Source organism: Diceros bicornis, chromosome 34, assembly GCF_020826845.1.
Source record: "Diceros bicornis minor isolate mBicDic1 chromosome 34, mDicBic1.mat.cur, whole genome shotgun sequence".
Classification (NCBI taxonomy): Eukaryota; Metazoa; Chordata; class Mammalia; order Perissodactyla; family Rhinocerotidae; genus Diceros; species Diceros bicornis.
The window spans coordinates 18,438,169-18,456,233 of record NC_080773.1 but is presented as its reverse complement, the minus strand read 5'-3'; the positions used below and the strand labels follow the sequence as shown (position 1 = coordinate 18,456,233).

The 18,065-nt window shown below is 39.1% G+C and overlaps 1 protein-coding gene across 5 annotated transcripts in view; it reads right to left on the bottom strand.

Moving 5' to 3' along the window:
- Positions 1-2,925: 2,925 nt before the first annotated feature.
- Positions 2,926-18,065, bottom strand: part of ZNF283 (zinc finger protein 283) — a 55,885-nt gene continuing 40,745 nt past the window's right edge. For all 5 annotated transcript variants that reach the window (XM_058529506.1, XM_058529504.1, XM_058529507.1 and 2 more), the window contains one exon: positions 2,926-7,619. In XM_058529506.1, coding sequence (XP_058385489.1) covers positions 6,085-7,619 — 1,535 coding nt within the window. In that variant the 3' untranslated portion in view covers positions 2,926-6,084. The remainder of the gene's footprint in view (positions 7,620-18,065) is intronic.

Sequence of the window (18,065 nt, the reverse complement as noted above, 5' to 3'; positions counted from 1 at the left end):
ACGTGTTTATAGGAAAAGTTGATATTTTTATTGATTAACATCATGGCAATAAATTATCACTGAAATCATTAACTATTGGTGTTATCCCCATGATGGGTTGTGTTGACTCACAGTGATGGCCAGCGATGTTGGTATAAGTCTGGTAGCGTATAGTATTTGTCTATAATTCTTCCTTTACTCGCCGCCCTTGGCATGGCTCACCCCTGCCCCATTAATGCTGGGCTTGGCCATATGACTTGTCTAATCAACAGAATGTGGACTAATTAGGATGGGTGTATAGACTGTAAAGACCCCTTGGGCCAGCCTTTTGTGCTTCTGCCATCCACCATGAAAACAACATGCCCAGGAACCTGCTGGCAAAAATAAGGGGACACCAGAAACAGAATTAATCACATAAATTATTTCACAATCACCCCTTCGAAGAAAGCAACTGGAGGCTTTCCATCAGGTGAATGAGTATAAAACTGGAAATTCAATGTAGGAGAGAAGTGAAGAGAATCCCTAGTAATGGCGATGGTTGAGGCCACAATATCTCTTGTGCCCCGGGCACAGAGGGCAACCAGTCCAGAATGGATCATATTTAAAAATGGTGTCCAAGAATGATGCAGACTCTCTCCTCCATAGTAAACACTCAGGTATAGTGAAAGTAAATTGAACCAAAGTTTTTATTGGTGAAATCCATAATAATGGGATATGGCTGACACCAAATTATGAAGCATTAAAGGAATATTTTCAAATCTTAAATGTCTCCCCTGAGGCAATATATTCTGCTCTTTACATAGAATGTCTGCCCAAGAATACAAAAGAGGCTGAAGACTGTAGTTGTCTCTGAAGAGGATCATTGTGTAGTTTGAGGAAAGGGGACTGAATAAGACTTGTTTCTTTTGAATTTAGTCCTACGTGTGTGCGCTATGAAAATGAACTGAGTGAATATATTCCCCCCAATTCCAATTTGTGTGTGTGTGAGGAAGATTAGCCCTGAGCTAACACCTGTTGCCAATCCTCCTCTTTTTTGCTGAGGAAGATTGGCCCTGGGCTAACATCCGTGCCCATCTTCCTCTGCTTTATGTGGGACGCCTGCCACAGCGTGGCTTGATGAATGGTGCGTAGGTCTGTGTCTGGGATCCAAACCTGCAAACCCCAGGCCACCAGAAACAGCGCATGAACTTAACCACTACGCCGCCACCAGGCTGGTCCCTCAATTACACCTTTGTTTCATTTCCACATTGTAAATTTTGGCCTTCTTTAGTCTTGAGGCTAAAAGGATTCCAGTAATTAACCTTAAAAGAGCAGGCTCCTCTGACTCTGGGAGGAAAAAATACTTACAAGGTTAGACCAATAATATTTCCCTGGATCCCCATAGCTACAAAGAATCAAATAAAAAACTCCTAGTGATAAAAAAACTCCTAGTAAATGTTCTCACTAATAATATAGACTTTAATACTTCAGAATTTTTGCTCTTTTTGAAATAAACATTAACCTCTCAATGGTCTGTAATTATGTTTGGTGGTCTTAATTATACATACATTTAATTAAAATTGTCATCATTTTATGAAATGTATATTCATTTATATTTTACTTATTTGTAAAATTTTTGTTGTTAAAAGATCTAGTTTATTCTGGTTCTTTCTTCCTACATACATGAAAAGTTAATAACATTTATAAGTCTGCTAGAATTCTTATTTAAATAAAATGTTCAAAAGTCTGTGACTAATTTAAAGTAAAACCAGTGATTATTTGAGAAATTACCCATGACCCATTTTAGCAATTAATGTAAGAGCAGACGTACACTGTTGGCTAATGGGAAATGTTTCCTTGCTCCTAAGAGAGAGATATTTCAGATCATTTTGTTCTCTGGGTGTTGTCATGTCTACATATAACTTCTAGAAACCTAGCATGGTACCGGCCAACACGGGGAAATGCAGAGTGAAAAATGGAAAAGAATCTGTCTCTGTGTATATTTCATTTTGCTGATGCATCAAAAATCTCTGTAGCCTGCCGTCCCTCTGAACACCTGTTATATGACACAATATACTTTCTCATTGCTTCAGCCAGTTTGTATCCTAATTGTATCAAACAACTAAGGGTCATAGGGTCACAGTTCATACTGGGAGCTGGAGAGGCAGAGATAAAGCTGATTTCATCACAGCCATCAACCAGCTCACTGTCTGGTGGGGGATGAACACACACACAGACACACAGAGCCGTGGCGTAGGTGTCACATGTTGTCCTACAAGTTGTATAGATGCTTTGTGAAACCAGACACACCTAATGCATCCAATGTCAGGAGCGAGGAGCGGAGAGAGATTGCAAGAATATCCAGAGCCAATCAACAATCAGAAAAACTGGAAATGGAAACCACAGTCATCACAATCAGATACCACTATATACCGAGCAGAGGAGCAAAAAAGAAAAATTATTTTTAACTGATGATGCCAAGTATTGCAAAGGATATGGAGAAAACAGAACACTCTTACACTGCTGGTGGAGTGCCAGTTGGTACATCTGTTTGGAAATCTATTTAGAAGAATTAAACCTACTAAAGTTGAAGACAGGCATACTCATGCCCAAACCCAAGAAATTCCACTTCCAGTATATACAGAAAGTATATATAGTATATACAGAGTACATGTACGCTCTGACATGTACAAGTATGATCAGAACAGTCCTACACGGAGCTCTGACTTCCCAATACAGGATTCCCAAGGATACATAACGAAGGCTCTTCAGTGAGGGGCTATGTTGGAATGCTCCTTTGATATGGATCTCAGCTGGTACTACGTGACTATGAAGGCTCCTTGAAGAAACCGTGCTGGGCACTCAGTGAATTTGTTGTGTCCCAAGTAGAAATTCAAAGACAAGAAAACCAACAGATGGAATCAGAAAAGTGATTAAGGTTCTCCAATTCAAGAAAAAACAAGCCAGTACTGTCATACAGTTTTAATACAGGTAATTGCAATACAAAAACAGACAGAAATACATTAAAAAAGAAAACTATTATATGGTCTCACTCATGAGATGTAAAAATTCTAAAAAGCAGTAAATGAAATCAAGCAGTGCATCCAAAGGAAAAAAAAAAAGTATATCAATGACTAACCTGGGTATACCCAGGAATGGGAAGAAGTCAGAGAACCTGTCAGTATAAATTATCACAGAAACAAATTAAATACTATACAATTGCAGGAAGAGAGGATAAAATGACATTTGATAAAACCCGAGCCACCTCTACTTAGATACAACAAAGATTTTTACTCACAAACAAGAGAAAACATTAAAAGGCAACCTTTTGAGAGTGTGATTCTAACTGCCATGCCATCATAGCTAACAGCCAGACTTGGTGACTGAAATTTCCAACTTCCGAGTTTCTTTTAGTGATGGCAGCATCTCCCAACGCAGTTTCACATCCCTAAGTAATGGAAATTAGCATTTCCATGGTAAAGTTTGAGATACACCAATTTAAACAAAGTTGAGCAATTTTCTTCACTAGAATACTCTTTAGTCTTTTGAGCCAGATGCATTGTGCTTTCCTCCAAGACAGATTGAAGGGTATTATGTTTCCACTGAGTAGAGCTTCAGGAACATCCTGCAAGTTCTGATACACAATCATTTCATTATCTTTCTTTCCGAAGAATCTGTAATTGTTTCAACTTTCTCTTTTAATTCAGAACTTATACACATGATGACATATTTCCAAAAGCAGTTGACCAAGGTTCACCAATCCTATTAGTTGTATAATGGATCTTTATAATGGAGAGCAACAGCAGTCACCATCTTAATCAAATGATCAAACTTAGCATTGGTGATAGTGGGAAAAATGGATATTTAAGTGCTTCTGATGTATTGCAACATGAAGTACACATCACCTCCTATGAAGTGCTCTGGCTGAAAATGTTTAATCCTCTAGCTCTAACTTGATTTTATGAGAGATATGAAGGATAGAGGCACAAATTGAACTTCACCATGAGGGAAGAAACAAATCTAAAATGTATGGCATTCTATAAAACAGCTTTCCTAAACTCTTCAAAGTCTGTTCAAGACTAAAATCTAGAGACATGGCAACCAAATGCGATTCGTGAATATACAGAAGATGCTGGTTAGAAAATAAATAGCAATACGATAAATTCTTGGGAGCACTCAGAAATATGAAGTGAATATAAAAGAATATTACAGAATTATTGCTAATTTTCTTATGTGACTATGGTGTTAGAGTTAAGAATAAGACAGTTTTTATTCTTAAAAGAGGCATGCTGATGTGTTCAGGAAAGAAATACCATTTCTACATCATAAGTCAAATGGTACACGAGTATAAATACACATACATACATATGTATTCAGAGAGAAAGCAGATATGGCCAAATGTTAAGAATTATTGATTCCATATAGAGTATATGGATGTTCATGATACTATTCTTTAAACTTTTCTGAATGTCCTAATAGAATTTTGGGAAAGAGTTCCCAAATGCACAGTTTTCTTTTTGTTCTCTTTTTAATTTCTAATTTATCTTGAAATGAGTGGAGAATTTTAATTACTACCTGTCTGTTGGAATTCATTACAGCCAAATTGCTTCACACTGCTCCCTGATTCCTCAACAGGTGTATTCCCAACGTTTTAACACTTACTAAATCCACAACGTGTCTTTTCAGTGTTAATTTTTGCTGCAGCTTAAGGGATAAATTCTGAATAAAAATCCTCTCTAGTTCTTTACATACTAGATTTTATCCAGAATGAAATAAATGGATGAAATTCAAATGGATGGGTAGTTATGGGAAGCTTTTCTAAATTCATTACACCAAATAGGCATTCCTCTCTTAAGAATCACCAGTACTAATACCAATGATGAGGATAAGAACAATAGCTATTATGTATTGTTCATAGGCTACATAACCAGATACTCTTCCAAAGATCTGACCCATACTAAATCCATTCAGTCTCTACAAGAGCACTATTAGATCGTTACCATCACCAGCATTTTAAACAAGATGCCCAGAGGGGATAAGCATTTTGCCCAACATCCTATAGGTAGTAAGGAGGTGGAATGGTGATGACAAAGTATGGTTTGTGCCATAGATAAGGGGTTTCCTACATTTGTTACGTTAATAGGGTTATTCTCTAGGATGAGTTTGCTAAAGTTTAACAAAGATTGACTAGTGTTGGAAGGCTTCTATACATTCACTAAATGAACATATCTGGTATAAATTCTCTGTGCTTTTATGGGCATAAGAAAATGGTGATTCCCATAGTAACCAAACCTTCCTATAGTATGAAGATTCTGCTATTGTAATCAGAGAGGTGACAAGTGAGGGATTTCTTATTCTAATTAAATCATATCATGACTTGTCTCATGTTTTAGAAGGTGTGAATGTTGTCCCTCAAATTATTTCTGAGTAAGGACAAACTTTTTGTTTTTAATTTCCCATTATTATTCATGGACTGATACTTTTGTAAAATACAACGATAATGTTATGGCAATATCAAATTATGGCAATATCAAATTACTATAAAAGTTTCCAAACATTTACTCTCATTTTCTGCATTTATCTCATGATGGACAGGTAACAATTTTGTGGACTAGCACTTGTCTCTGGATAATAGTTTGAGTAGCACTTGTCTAAAGCCTTCCTACAATTCTAATTCAAAGTGTTTCTCATTTGGATGAATTCTCTGATGTCCTCTAAGATGTTTACCACATCCTCGAGCCTTCCCACATTCCTTACATAAACTGAATTAAGTTTAGGTCCTTCCCACCTTCCTTAAAGTGTTTCCAATGAGCATCAATTCTCTGGTGTGTATCAGACTTTGTGCCATGAATTCAAGATCTTTACACATTCCTTGCATTTAAACGGCTTCACATCAGTATAAATTGATGTTCAATAAGATTGTACAGAAGTCTAAAGGCCTTTCCATATTCCTTATGTTCAGAATATTTCTCACTAGTATGATTTTTCTGATAACAAGTAAATTGTCCATATACAGGTAAGGCTTTTGCATATCCCCTACAGTCATAAGGTTTCTTAAGAGTAAGGTTTCTCCTCGTGTTGAATAAGTTATCCATACACACAAAAAAAATGTTCTTTCACATCTCTTCAATCATAAAGTTTCACCATATCAATTGTCTCATTTGAGTAAGGTGTCCATATAAAGGCTTCCCCACACTCTTCATATTTGTAGGACATATCATTACTATGAGTTCTTTCATGTTGAACAAGGCTTGAGCCATAAGTAAAAGTCTTCCCAAATTCCATACATTGATAAGGGTTCCCACCAGTATGAAATATCTGATGAAAACTAAGTTGATAGCCATTACCAAAGGCCTTCCCACATTCTTTACATTCATAGGATTTCTCAACAGTATGGGCTCTCTCATGTTTAACAAGGCTTGAACTCCAACTAAAGGCCTTCCCACATTCCTTACATTTAAAAGGTTTCTCACCAGTATGAATTCTCTGATGTTGAGTAAGGTGATAGCCACGAATGAAAGCCTTTCCACATTCTTTACATCCATAGGGTTTCTCACCAGTATGAATTCTTTCATGTTTAGCAAGACTTGAGGCACAATTAAAGGCCTTCCCACATTCCTTACATTCATAGGGTTTCTCACCAGTATGAAATCTCTGATGTCGAGTAAGCTGATACCCGCTACCAAAGGCCTTCCCACATTCTTCACATTCGTGGGATTTCTCACCAGTATGGACTCTCTCATGTTTAACAAGGCTTGAACCCCAAGTAAAGGCCTTCCCACATTCCTTACATTCAAAAGGTTTCTCACCAGTATGGATTTTCTGATGTTCGGTAAGGTGATAGCCACGACCAAAAGCCTTTCCACATTCTTTACATTCGTAGGGTTTCTCACCAGTATGAATTCTCTCATGCTGAAGAAGACTTGAGCCACAATTAAAGTTCTTCCCACATTCTCTACATTCAAAAGCTTTCTCGCCAGTGTGAAATATCTGATGTCGAGTGAGTTGATAGCCCCAACGAAAAGCCTTTCCACATACTTTACATTCATAAGGTTTCTTCCCCGTATGGATTTTCTGATGCTGAGTAAGTTGATAGCCACGGCTGAAGGCCTTCCCACATTCTTTACATTCATAAGGTTTCTCACCTGTATGAACTATCTCATGTTTAGCAAGGCTTGAGCCCCAAAAAAAGGCCTTCCCACATTCCTTACATTTATAAGATTTGACACCAATATGAATTTTCTGATGTTCAGTAAGGTGATAGCCACGGCTAAAGGCCTTCCCACATTCTTTACATTCATAGGGTTTCTCACCAGTATGGATTCTCTCATGTTTAACAAGACTTGAGCCCCAACTAAAGGTCTTCCCACATTCCTTACATTCATAGAGTTTCTCTTGATTATGAATTCTTTGATGTGCAGTGGGAGATTTACTTTTTCCGTAAGTGGGCATTTTTTCATAGCTGATTATCATTTGACTGAAGTATCCCTCCTGGGGTCCCTGAAGTCCCTCGAATTCGCTTTTGCACTTCCAATTGTTTTTGAAAATGGATGCCTCAAGGCCAAGGGTTTTACTTTCCTTTATCTCCCATTGGGAAAATTTTATTTCAGAAATGTCCTTTTCTGGAAATGTATTTTTGGTCTCGTATGTTGACTCCAAATCTGAAAGAAAACAAGAAAACCACACACTTTATTTCCTTTACCAGAAAAAAGCCCTCCATAGTAGAAATAAAAGACCAATTGAAAATAATACCCATAAGTGATTTGGATTAAGAGACTTACTGAACTCCTAAGCATCAAGTCTCTCCCCTGTCAAACAACAAACTCAGCTTTGATTTTTCAGTTCTTGTGATCTTAATGTTCTGATTTGACAGTTTTCTGGAGGATTCCACAAAGATCATCACCATGTAGACAGTCCCTTACACCAAAATGTGCCCTTCCATCAATCAAACCCTTCTGTGCCCAGGTGTAGTTCCAGCTGAACTTTTAATTAATGACTGTGTAGGCTGGCATGATGAACTGGAATCCAGAAAATCCCCCAACTCAGAAACAAAATCATTACACTAGATAATTCTCCCTCACAGGAATTTTTCTGAGAGATTGATGATGGGCTAGAAAGCAGACAAAATCTCGCAGTTCAAGTTATTACAGTTATTAAGTTAATACAGTTATTAAGTTCCAAGGCTCTGCTGGAGTTCAAACAAGAAGTGAAACAGAACGAGTTAAAGCTGTACTGCAACCTCCACCCAGCTGAAATCATTATACAAAGAGTTTAGCCCATCAGTGGTCATGTGGGAAATTCAGGGCAAATAAAAATTTTTTAATCTAACTTGAAACCAGAAGTGAACTGAAACTTATGAAAACTAACTCCCAGTCCAACTCAGCTCCATGCTTGGTGGGATCCAAGTTATCAGCCTCTCACCCTACATGACTGACCGAGGAAGGGCATATACATTCGGGGGCGGGGGGAGTATACATTCTTTACTGTTATTTATTCAAGATGTCTGCTACACAATAAAAAATTATGAGACAGGCGAAGAACAAGAAAAATGTGACCTATAATCCCAACAAAAACACAAGCAAAAGAGAGAACAGATGATGCCAATATTAGAATCAGCAGACAAGGTCATTAAACAAGTATATGTTACAAAATCTGGAAGAAAAGATGGACAGTGACCAGATGGGAAATTTGAGCAGAGAAATGGAAACTCTAAAATTGAACCAAATGGAAATTCTATAACTAAAAGCCCAAACTAAAGCACAAAGAGAAAAAAGACTGGGGGAAAAAAAACAGTGTCAGATCTGTGCAACGATATCAAACAATCTAACTTCGGGCAATGGAGTCCCAGAAAGAGGACAGAGTCAAAGAAATACTTGAAGAGATGGTAGTTGAAATTTTCTCAAAATGTATGAACAGCATCAGCCTATTTTCAGCCCTCTGCCAGCAGGATAAACACAAAGAAAAGCAACAACTGGGAACATCATAATCAAACAGTTGAAAACCAAAGATAAAGAGAAAACAGTAAAAGTAGTGGGGGTGGGCGAGATACCAAATTTAGAGGAGCAAATGTAAGAATTACGGCTGACTTTGATCAGTAACAATGGAAGCTACAAGACAATGGAATATCTTTAAGGGCTGAAGGAAGAAAGCTTTCAACCTAGAATCCTATATATAGCAAAAAACTATTCTTCAAAATGAAGGTAAGTGGTTTCTAGCTCTATCCATGAAGAAAACTCTGGTATTAGACTTACTGCCTCGCTACAGAAAACTATAAAATTGGACGCTAGACACAGGGATGAAAAACTTTCACAGCAGAAAAACCTATCAGAAAATTCACCCTTTCTACTGGCTGTATCCTCTAAACCAAGGCACAGGAAAATGAAGTCCAAATAGAGAGCAGTAGTCTCACTGGGCAAAGGATATTAGGATCTGAGCTCAGGGCTGCTAAGGTGGCTGGAATTTGTGGTTCAAGGTTTACTAGAGGAAGAAGTCATGCAAAGGAGCCCCCATAATCTTTGTAGGGATTCCTCCTTGGATCTGTAACCAGATACTAAGTTATGCAGCCACGGGGTAACTCTCCACAAGGCGGCTGGGGTATTCACTACGATCAGAGATTCTAGAGATTGTATGTTGGAGTGCCAAGTTGGCCTGAGTGGGAAGACCTCAACCAACACCCCCAAGCATTCATTTGATGCCTTAGTAGTTCTCAAACTTTTTGGTTTCAGTATCCCTTACACTCTTAAAAATTACTGGTGAATCCCTTGCTTGCTCATGCATAAGTGTATCTGTAATACAAAATAAAAAAGTTTAGCATTTTTGCCTGTTGGTGATTATATATTTTGGTTGAGCTATAAAATGGTAGATGATACTGTGGATGTTTGTGAGAACTAATTTTAATTATGGATAATTGGTCACAGCCCTAAACTGCAGTAACTATTGCTATTTTATTTAATGATGTCTTATTGCTTTGTATTTAACATTTGGGTGTAAAGACTGTGTGTATATCTAAAAGGAAGCCATAGTATTTAAGTTGACCAACTTAATACTACACCTACTTTGAGGTGGCCAAACGTAAACTAAAAGGAGTGCAGTTTTGTACAACTTAGCATCAAAAAATAGTTCAATAGGGGCTGGCCCAGTGGCGTAGTAGTTAAGGTCGCGTGCCCCGCTTTGGCAGCCCAGGGTACGCAGGTTCAGATCCCAGGCACAGACCTACACGCTGCTCATCAAGCCATGCTGTGGTGGCGTCCCACATAAAAAACAGAGGAAGATGGGCACAGATGTTAGCTCAGGGCCAATCTTCCTCAAGCAAAAAGAGAAAGATTGGCAACAGATTTTAGCTCAGGGCCAATCTTCCTCACCAAAAAAATAATAATAATAATTCAATTGAATTGCATGGCAATTTTACTGAAGTGCCACCCCAGGGCTTGCATTATAATTATTTGGTAGTTGAATGTTTTGTGTAAGGCTTAACCACGTTAATAAATAAATATAGGTTTAAATTCTTTTTAGATTTAAAAAGAAATCATCGAGGACTCAAAGGAGCTTTTGTTTATGTGGGTTATATCTTTTGATATTTACCATATTAGAAATTAAAACTGAGAAATTTAAAGATTTATTAATTCATTTAAAAATAATAAATCATTAAATGTTAACATAATAAACATATTTTATGAAAAGTAATTATATTTTCCAAAACAAAAAATTTAATGAAGTATTGTTTTAATCGTTTGCAAATCTCTTTAATATTGGGTTTAACAGAAGACAACTGGATTTTCATACCTGCTTCTGCATTCAATCTGTGGCAATGCTATTTTGGTCGAAGTATATGAAGGAAATCCAGCCTCCCATAGATATGTAATTGTACAATGGCAGAACGTTATATAAGCCTGTCCAGGTGATCATGTCAAATTATTCTTTGATACGACAGTAAAACTTGAGAAGTGGTAGTTTCTTAAAGCTTAGTAGCAATGTGGAATATGCAACCATACTCATGAACTTTTCATACTATGTTACATTCAAATCCACTGCACTTTGCATGATCTTTTATCCATGCATGATTTTGTAACATCACGCACTGGTCATTTGAAAAATAGTGATTCACTGAGTTATGCAGATCTTTGAGATGCTGACATATTTCATTTCACAATATCAAAAAGATCACGTTAATATTACAACCTATCTCATCAGAAAAATTTTATATCTTGGGAAACTATGAAGCTCAAAATGGTGGATACAGGTTTTACACAATTCTAATTCTGACTTGAAAGTCTGAATTCTGGGGCCGGTGCAGTGGTGTAGCAGTTAAGTACACGCACTCCGCTGCAGTGGCCCAGGGTTCGGATCCCAGGTGTGCACCGATGCACTGCTTGTCAAGCCGTACTGTGAGGGCGTCCCATATAAAGTGGAGGAAGATGGGCACGGATGTTAGCCCAGGGCCAGTCTTCCTCAGCAAAAAAAGAGGAGGATTGGTGACAGATGTTAGCTCAGGGCTGATCCTCCTCACAAAACAAAAAAAAAAAAAGAAGGTCTGAATTCTATCATTGGCAACAAATACCGTTAGCTGTTCTTGCAGTCACAGGCTTGCTTGCAAGAAAATGTTTGTCAACTACCTAAGTCTCGATAACCATAGTTTGTCTGTCAGTCATTCTTTCAAGGAAAAAAAATGGTATTCCATGAAAAAAGCAGGTAGTTTCACTCATAATTGGAACAGCTGCACAAACAAGTGTACTTTGGTACATAGCAGAAGAGCTGAATGAATACTTCCCATTTCATCCCACAGAATATTTTTTAAATGCATACCCAAGGGTCAAGATTTAATCAAATGAAGCCCAGAGCAAGGTATTGAAGGTCAACCAGTGTGAGAAGGGTGTCAGTATAAGAGGGCTGTCCCATGTGGGGAGGGTGAGGATAAATGTCTGTGTGTATGGGACCTGGCGTGGGTTGTCACAGCCCAAGTGGGACGAGAAGGGCAATCACAGGATCAAGGTGGTGGTGGTGGTGGTGGTAGTAATAGAAGATTGGTTACACAGAAAGAGTTTGATCAAATAAGTAAATAGATTAAGGGTAACGGAAGCCAGGTCTTTCACCGTCGGAGCAGGGAGTTAGAAATACGGAAGGTGAACACGCCGAAATGAAGCCTGTGGTGTTGAGCTGGAATTGGAGAGATCTGTGTGAACTCGTGGTTTTCGACAGGTAGACGTAAATGTGTATGCATGGCTATAGAGAAGTCCGTGCCCCAGCTCTGCCCACTGAGAGCGCCCGGGGGCAGCCACCTCCCAGCAGAAATGAGCAAACTTATATCCAGATTTGGGTTTCTAAATACCATTCTCAACTAAGAGAAACCAGAGCAGCAGGAAGAAAAGGCTGAACGAGCTGGAGCAGGCAAAGCATATGGTGAACCTGGAACCCACTGTGCTAGGAAATGAAGACGTGCTCAGAGTGGTGGAGATGTGCCCAAGGACGCAGAAGCCAGCACGAGAGGGTCCCCACTGGTCGAATCTGGGGCACGCTCAAATATTCTGAGCTTCAAGGTAAATAAGGGGAAGAAGAGATTACAATCCACTGACTAGAAATCCAATACATGAATACATTGCAAGTTTGAAGAGGAATACGATATTCAATAGTCTCGAAGTTCCTCCTCATGAAATACCCATTAAAGGAAAAATTATTTATTTGACAGGGAGGAGGCCGGCAGATACTACTCTGATCAAAAGTTCGAAGGAAGCATTATCAGTCACAACAAGTCGTTTGCAATGCCTGAAGAATGCAAGGAGAACACAGCATCAACTCTGTGATATTCCTGCCAAAGATGCACAATCTAAATCTACTCATGAGAAAAGAGCAGGCAAACCCAAACTGAGGGACACTATACAAAATAACCGGCCTGTAATCTTCAAAAGCAGCAGGGAATGCAAGTCAAGGAAAGACGTACAAACTGTTTCAGACTGAAAGAGACTAAACAACCCAAAGTCCTAAAACAACAACACAAAACTGCGTATTACCTGGCCCTTGCCTATCTCCCTGACCTAATTTCTCAGTACACACTCCTTAACTCTGCCTTGGCCTTCTTGCAGCTCCTCCAATAAGGTTCCTTTCCAACCACAGGGCCTTTGCATATGCTGTTCACTGTGATTGCTATATTCCTCCCCCAGATATTCATATAACTTTATCCCAGGCTCCATGTCTCTACTCAAGAAAGCTTTCCCTGACCATCTTATCCGAATTAGCTCTGTCAATTCCCATCATTTTCTAATCTCTTATGCTGTTTACCTCTCCTGAACAACATGTTTAATTACATGACATTATCTATTTACTTATTTATTTTCTGTTTCTCCCAACTACATAAACCACACAAGAATGGATGACTTATCAATCTTGTTCATGATTGTATTAATAGTGCCCAGTACAATGCCTGGCTAGGAGTAGGCACTCAAAATATTTGCAGAATTTATGAATGAATGCATACATTCATTCACACACACAAATGCAAAAGAGCTGGCAAGCAGATGAATCCAGCGTATAAGTAAAGTGCTTGTACTGGAAACAAAAAAGAACACATTCCTCACTGACATGGGAGGGAAATGTGAGAAGAAAAACAAGGAGAGTGGGAAATGAGATCAAGATGATGTTCCTTTGGGAGCCCAAACTGAGATCTCTATTTGTCGGGCCTTCATTCCACAGGCCTTGGTCCTTTGTAGGGAGTTTTCCAAACACCATCCCGGGTGTTCCTCCTTCTCCTCTGTGACCTGTGATGGTTCCCTCCTGCCTTCGCCTTCCTAGGTTCCAGCTTCTCGGCCCTCCCCTCACCACCATCCAGGGCTCTTCTCTTTGCTCCAATAATGTGGTCACACCTGGCTTAGAAATGGAGTGTCTGCTTACAAGGAAAGAAATACCAGATGGCATAGACATTTTTTTAAAAAATTATAAGCTCAAAACATTTGGTTAAATTTACAATAGAATAACAGTAGAAATAACATTGACAAAGACTTCAGAGAAGAGACAGATGATGGGAATGAAGAACATGAGATCACATAAGTAGGAAAATGATCTTGTTTTAGACTCATTCAGACTCCATCTCTTTAGAACAAATAGAACACAGCAGATGAGAACACAGACTCTGGAGCCAGACTTCTTAGGTTCAGTTGCTGCCACTGCCTCCTACCAGCTGTGTGACCTTGTGAAGTCACTTAAACTGTATGTGCCTCAGTATTATCATCTATGAAAAGGAGAAAAAGATGGTACCTACCTCACAGGGATGTTGTGAAGATTGAATAGGTTAATGTATTTGCACTGCTTAGAACAGAGCCTGATTTCTAGTAAGCACAGTGTAAGTATTAACGTTATTATTACTGTTGTTATTCTGCTAAGAAGAAAACAAGAAGTTTCATGAGACATTTTTAGGGTTTATCTCAGTGTAAAATGCAAAGTTCACAGACTGTAACATTCAACTTCAAATCTATTGTAAGTAAAGCAATGTATTCACCTAATATGAAATAAATTCTGTTCACTCAGTCCACCCCTATGCAAAGTGGAGAGGCTCTTTTGAAAGTCAAGAGTATATCAGGACCCTGTTTCCAGCTCTACTCCCTGCATGTGGGTCAGAAAATAACAAAGAACAGTGCTGCTTTAATGTGCATAAAAATCACCTGCGGATCTTGTGTAAATGCAGCTTCTGTTCTGCAGGTCTGGAGTAGGACCTAACATGCTGCCTTTCTAACAAGCCCTAGAAGAAGCTGATGTTAGGTATTTGTAATACTTAACAATAAAAAAAACCACACATAACCGAACATGGCTTCTGATCACTGAGAAAACAATCCACATTCCTCCCCGAAACCAACAAAACTGCCTATCCTCTGGGCCTGCCTATCTCCCTCACTAACTTCTTGGTCCTCCCTCCCTGACTGACTCTGCTCTGACCTTTCTGTGATTCCTCAAACAAAAGAACCACACTTTGATGCACATGGCACATTTTCAAAGATAGGCCATATGTTGGGAAACAAGGCAAGCCTCAATAAGTTTATTTTTTATTTATTTATTTATTTTTATTTATTTTTCCCCCAAAGCCCCAGTAGATAGTTGTATGTCATAGCTGCACATCCTTCTAGTTGCTGTATGTGGGACGCGGCCTCGGCATGGCCAGAGGAGCGGTGCGTCGGTGCACACCTGGGATCTGAACCCGGGCCGCCAGCAGCGGAGCGCGCGCACTTAACCGCTAAGCCACGGGGCCGGCCCTGGCCTCAATAAGTTTAAAAAGATTAAAATCATATCAAGCATCTTTTCCGATCACAGCACTATGAAACTGGAAATCAACTACAAGAAAGAAGCTGCGAAAGTCACCAATATGTGGACTCTAAACAACATGCTACTGAAAAACCAATGGATCATTGAAGAAATTAAAAGAGAAATCAAAAAATATCTGGAGACAAATGAAAATGAACATACACCATACCAACTTATATGGTATGCAGCAAAAGTGGTCCTAAGAGGGAAATTCACAGCAATACAGGCCCACCGAAACAAACAAGAAAAATCTCAAATAAGCAATCTTAAACTACACCTAACAGAACTAGAAAAAGAAGAACAAACAAAGCCCAAAGTCAGCTGAAGGAGGGAAATAATAAAAATTAGAGCAGAAATAAATTAAATAGAAACCAAAAAAACAGCAGAAAGGATCACTGAAACTAACAGCTGGTTCTTGGAGAAGATAAACAAAACTGACAAACCCTTAGCCAGACTCACTAAGAAAAAAAGAGAGAAGGCTCAAATAAATAAAATTAGAAATGAAAGAGGAGAAATTACAACGGATCCCAAAGAAATAAAAAGGATTATAATAGAATACTATGAAAAACTATATGCCAACAAATTGGACAATCTAGAAGAAATGGATAAATTCTTAGACTCATACAACCACCCAAAACTGAATCAAGAAGAAATAGAGAATCTGAATAGACCAATCACAAGTAAAGAGATTGAAATAGTGATCAAAAACCTCCCAAAAAATAATAGGCCAGGGGCCAGCCCAGTGGTGTAGGGGTGAAGTTTGCGCGCTCTGCTTCGGCGGCCCAGGGTTCGCAGGTTTGGATCATGGGCGTGGACCTACACAACACTTATCAAGCCATGCTGTGGCAGGCATCCCACATACAAAGTAGAGGAAGAAGGGTATGGATGTTAGGCCAGGGCCAATCTTCCTCAGCAAAAAGAGGAGGATTGGCAACAGATGTTAGCTCAGGGCTAAACTTCCTCACCAAGAAAATTAAAAATAAAAATAAATAAATAAATAAATTTTATAAAGTCCAGGACCAGATGGATTCTCAGGAGAATTCTACCAAACATTCAAAGAAGATTTAATTCCTATCCTTCTCAAACTGTTCCAAAAAATTAAAGAAGACAGAGCACTTCCTAACTCATTCCATGAGGCCAACAGCACCCTGATCCCAAAGCCAGACAAGGACAACACAAAGAAGGAAAATTACAGGCCAATATTGCTGATGAACATAGATGCAAAAATCCTCAACAAAATACTGGCAAACCGAATACAGCAATTCATTAAAAGGATCACACACCATGATCACGTGGGACTTATACCAGGGACCCAGTGGTGGTTCAACATCCGCAAATCCATCACTGTGGTACACCACATCAACAAAATGAGCAACAAGAACCACACGGTCATCTCAATAGATGCAGAGAACGCATTTGACAAGATCCAACATCAATTTATGATAAAAAAACTCTCAATAAAATAGGTATAGAGTGAAAGTACCTCAACATAATAAAGCCATATAACAAACCAACAGCTAACATCATACTCAATGGGGAAAAACTGAAAGCCATTCCTAGGAGAACACGAACAAGACAAGGGTGCCCACTCTCCCCGCTCTTATTCAACACAGTACTGGAGGTTTTTGCCAGAGCAATTAGGCAAGAAAAGGAAATAAAAGGTATCCAAATTGTCAAGGAAGAAGTGAAACTCTCACTGTTTGCAGATGACATGATTCTATATATAGAAAACCCTAAAGAATCCATCAGAAAACTATTAGAAATAATCAACAACCACAGCAAAGTTGCAAGGTACAAAATCAACTTACAAAAATCAGTTGCATTTCTGTACACTAATAATGAACTAACAGAAAGAGAACTCAAAAATACAATCCCATTTACAACCGCAGCAAAAAGAGTAAAATATCCAGGAATAAATTTAACGAAGGAGGGGAAAGACCTACACAACGAAAACTATAAGACATTAGTGAAAGAAATCGATGATGACATAAAGAAATGGAAAGATATCCCATGCACATGGATTGGAAAAATAAACATAGATAAAATGTCTACATTACCTAAAGCAATCTACAGATTCAACGTGATCCCAATCAGAATCCCAATGACATTCTTCACAGAAATAGTACAAAGAATCCTAACATTCATATGGTGCAACGAAGACCCTGAATAGCTAAAGCAATCCTGAGAAAAAAGAACAAAGCTAGAGGCATCACAATCCCTGACTTCAAAACATACTACAGGAGGAACTCAAGATGGCAGCATAGGCAGACTCCGAACTCACCTCCTCCCGGGGACACAGCCAATTTACAACTACTCGTGGAAAAATTACCCCTGAGACAGAACTGAAAACTGGATGAGAGGAACTCCTGCAACAAGGGACAATCCTAACTGAGGTAGAAGAGGCAGAAACTCCCTTCTGGAAAGGAAAAACGCCGCCTTCACAGGCCGCAGCACGTCATGGCCGCCTGGGAGCAGCCCACAGGTACGCAGCCCTCCCTGGAGGCGTGGGGCCCTGAGCCGCGGAGCGCCCCCGCTGTGGGCATTTTGTGGACCCAGCACAATCGAGACGAGTGGCAGAATATCTGACTTTGCCTGCAACTAAAACATTGGGGAGTACCCCCAGAAAAGCTGGTTCACAAAGAAATTAAAACTGGCTCTTAAAGGGCCCACGTGCAAACTCACTCATTTCAGAAAGCAACCTAAAATCACCAGAAAGAAAGGTACACAGTGCTTTGGTGAAAAGAGACTCACCTAATAGGCCCTGTGTGCATCTCGGTGAGAGGTGAGACCTCTCCAGGGACTGGGACATTGGTGGCGGCCATTGT